Genomic DNA, 3,716 nt, shown 5'->3' on the forward strand with positions numbered 1-3,716 from the left:
GAAAACTGTCGAGAAATCCATTTCCGAAGTATTCAGGTCAACAAACAAATAGTGTAATGAATTTGATTCATACCGATGTATGTGGTAAAAGATATTTTGTCATCTTTTTTACGTCCATAGTAATTATATTATGAATTTACTACAAACTAAAATAATACTGCCAAGCTATGAAGGCGAAATTTGATAAATATCATAAGGTTATTCGATCGGATAATGGAGAAGAACACGTTAACTTAGAAATTGAAACATTTTGTAAACAACATGGTATAAAACAAAAATTACGGTACCTTACAATCTCGAGCAAAATGGTGTGGCTGAAAGGCGGAATAGATACATGGTAAAATGGTTCGTTGTATGCTGATTGATGCTGGTATGCCTAAGTGTTATTGGGGAGAAGCAGCTATAATGCACCCTACATACAAAATCGTGTTTTAACAAAAGCTACAAATTGCATTCCGTTGGATATTTGAGAAAGCAGGAAATCGGAATTAAGTGATTTTCTAATATTTGGATGTCATACACTTCCCTGTAGGAAATGTCAATATTAAAAATGTGCTGAATCGCTTTTGACTTTGTCAATAGTACTAGTTTCGAATTATACCCCATACAAGGCTTAGTGCTATAGACATTTAACATGTGCGTGTCATTGAAAATCCTCTAGTAACACTATGACTATTGACTTCCTATTGACTAGGTACTTCTCATGTATCCATATGGTGACATTAGAATTAGGATTTTCCTAGTGCATTTCTATAAATTATGGAACTTTTCTGTAAGCAATGTCAATATTGAAAAGGTGGTGTCATATTAGCGACATTGTCACCATTTTTTTACTTTTTTTAATAGTACAAATAAATAAAATCAATCGTACGCTATGTTTTAATGTGAAGTTTATTTAATAATAATAAAGTAAATTAACTAATTCACAGCTCAAATTACATATAAATATTTATATTACATACTATATAAGTTAAAAAATGTAGCACACTTTTTCAGTGCAGGCTAACCCTTGAATGAGAAGTTTTGTTTAACAAAAAATGGAGATAAAAACTAAAACTATAAAATATTAGTTAAAAAATTAAAAATTGAACACATTTTTTTAGGGCTTAAATATACTAACTACAACTCTAAATTAGTTAAAAATATATGAGATCATTTGTTGACTAGCTTAGTTACAATTAAGAAAAAAGGTTTCTTCTACAAAAGCCAGGCTGGTTTCTACATTTTCATTTTCTTTTGCCTTATTTTCTTTGATTTTTTCTCGACTGCTTTGCTTGAAAAACTTTTTCTTCTGTCTTTGAAAAGCTGTTATTTAAGTTTTTTTCCGGCGAATCGTTGTTCGTTGATATTATATCTATTTATTAAAAAAAAATTACATATTAATAAAAATATTTGAAAAATCGTATAACAAAACTGTTATCTATTAATGTATTGAATACGTTGCTGTAATCTCGCAGTCTTTCTTTGCCAAATATTAGTTAAAAAATTAAAAATTGAACACATTTTTTTAGGGCTTAAATATACTAACTACAACTCTAAATTAGTTAAAAATATATGAGATCATTTGTTGACTAGCTTAGTTACAATTAAGAAAAAAGGTTTCTTCTACAAAAGCCAGGCTGGTTTCTACATTTTCATTTTCTTTTGCCTTATTTTCTTTGATTTTTTCTCGACTGCTTTGCTTGAAAAACTTTTTCTTCTGTCTTTGAAAAGCTGTTATTAAAGTTTTTTCCGGCGAATCGTTGTTCGTTGATATTATATCTATTTATTAAAAAAAAATTACATATTAATAAAAATATTTGAAAAATCGTATAACAAAACTGTTATCTATTAATGTATTGAATACGTTGCTGTAATCTCGCAGTCTTTCTTTGCCAAAAATTCCGTCGACATTAAAATTTAAAATTATACCTTGTCCGAAAACATAATGCAAATTGCGCTCTACATTTCCAGCAATCAGAGTTCTAGTCTGCTGTTTATACGAAGAAAAAAATAAAAAAAAATATATTTTGATTTCTTTTTAAATTCTTGTTTTCTGAAAAGCAAAATACTTACATATGTATCAGAATGTGAGCCTAAAAGAGAATCCAGTTCTTTTAATTTGTCCACCGTGTTTACAGGAAATATTTGGATGATGTTGTCGATGACTGCATTTTTGGAAACCAATCTATCCAGCAAAACTTTATGCTCCGCTAAAATTTCAAGTAAGCTATTTTGTTGTTTTTCTACTGTTTCAAGCCGTTTTGAGACCTCTTGGCAGCAACCGCATTTTGAATTAGCTACGAAAAACAGAAATACAAATGAGTAAAAAATAATAGTATCACTAATAAGCTTTGTAAAACTTACCTTGTGGTGGAAAATATTTCAATTTTCCTTTTGTGAAATTTGCTGGATCAGTCATTTTTCTAGAATGCAGGTGTGCAAGATTGGAATTATTAAAAAAATTGAATTTAGTGGTAGACATACAAATTTAAACTATTAAGTACAACTGTGCCAAGAACTGGTGGAACTCTGTCGCTTTCCAGTGATGTGAATCGTCCAACGATCTTGGTTTTCTCGGAAATTCCTTTGGAAAGCATTTTTTTAAATTTATCAGGCCAGAAGATATTGCTGATATATTTTGTTTCGATGTTATTTCTTCTGTTTTATTTTGAACAATTCGAATCAAAATTTTTCTCATAACTCCCAGGCCGACAAGGTGCATGCTAAGCAATGGAGTTTGTGTTATCATATTAAAGCCCAATACTTCCAGTGGTGTTTTCTCTTTCTTAAAGATATTGGAGTAATGGTTTGGATATTTCCTCAAAGCAAAATCGACATCGGAAATAAGATTGCCAGCAAAGCTGCTATACGTGAGTACATTATCAATTTGTTTAGCTACTTGCGTGTACTTTGTACATCCAACCGCTGAAGTATGCCCAGGTACACCACAAACAAATGCTTTTGACGGCGCATCACATATAAAAGAACGAAGCTTAATGGTGATATTTTTTTCCATTTAAAACAAATCCGTCTTTAAGCAAATGCACTTCATTGACAAAATCTTTTAAAAAGTCTTTGACGCATCCTGGTTTTTTATTGCCTATATACAACCCAACAGCAAACGGCAAAATGTTTTCCTTTGTATTTGTGATCATGCAGAGAATTGGCCACAACTGAATTCGAGAACTTTTAAACAGTGGAATTCCATCAATGTTTATATCAAGCTCCAAATCATCATAATTTTGAAGAACACTTCCAATTATTCTTAATTGTGTTTCTATACCCATGTGACAATAGCTTTCTGGTGATACATTTCTAACCACAATTTGTTTGTTTTTATCTAATAAAGTTTCGGCAGAAAGTGGAACCTTCAGGCCTTCATCTTTTAAAATGCGTAAAAGCTTTTCCAAGCAATTTCTTGTTGGAGCCGTTTCGATGTACCATTTCTTTAATTTCTCGCACAAAGTCCATTTTGGGACAGCGGGCACATCAATATTTAAATTTTCTACTTCCTCTGTAGCTTCACTGAACACTGTTTCACTTTTTTCACTCAAATTTTTTCACTATTTACACTCCTATTTTTATATAATATGTTTGTTTTTAAATCTTTTTTTTATAATTTCTTTTACACATATTAAACCGTTTATTTTTTATAATTCTAAACAAAATAATATAACTTTTTAATCCTTACACAAAAATTTTCTAAATATTAATAAAACCACGCACACGCTGTT

The 3,716-nt window shown here is 30.3% G+C and overlaps 1 protein-coding gene across 1 annotated transcript; it reads right to left on the reverse strand.

Annotated features, from left to right (window-relative positions):
* Window positions 1-882: 882 nt before the first annotated feature.
* On the reverse strand, window positions 883-3,716 carry LOC124420870. Its single transcript, XM_046955245.1, has 4 exons — window positions 2,467-3,716; window positions 2,347-2,405; window positions 2,056-2,279; window positions 883-1,972 (listed from the first exon to the last, which is right to left on the reverse strand). Exons 1-4 carry the CDS (start codon window positions 2,577-2,579, stop codon window positions 1,787-1,789), a joined length of 582 nt encoding a protein of 193 aa, XP_046811201.1. The 5' UTR covers window positions 2,580-3,716; the 3' UTR covers window positions 883-1,786.

The sequence above is a fragment of the Lucilia cuprina genome, chromosome 6, assembly GCF_022045245.1.
Source record: "Lucilia cuprina isolate Lc7/37 chromosome 6, ASM2204524v1, whole genome shotgun sequence".
Lineage (NCBI taxonomy): Eukaryota > Metazoa > Arthropoda > Insecta > Diptera > Calliphoridae > Lucilia > Lucilia cuprina.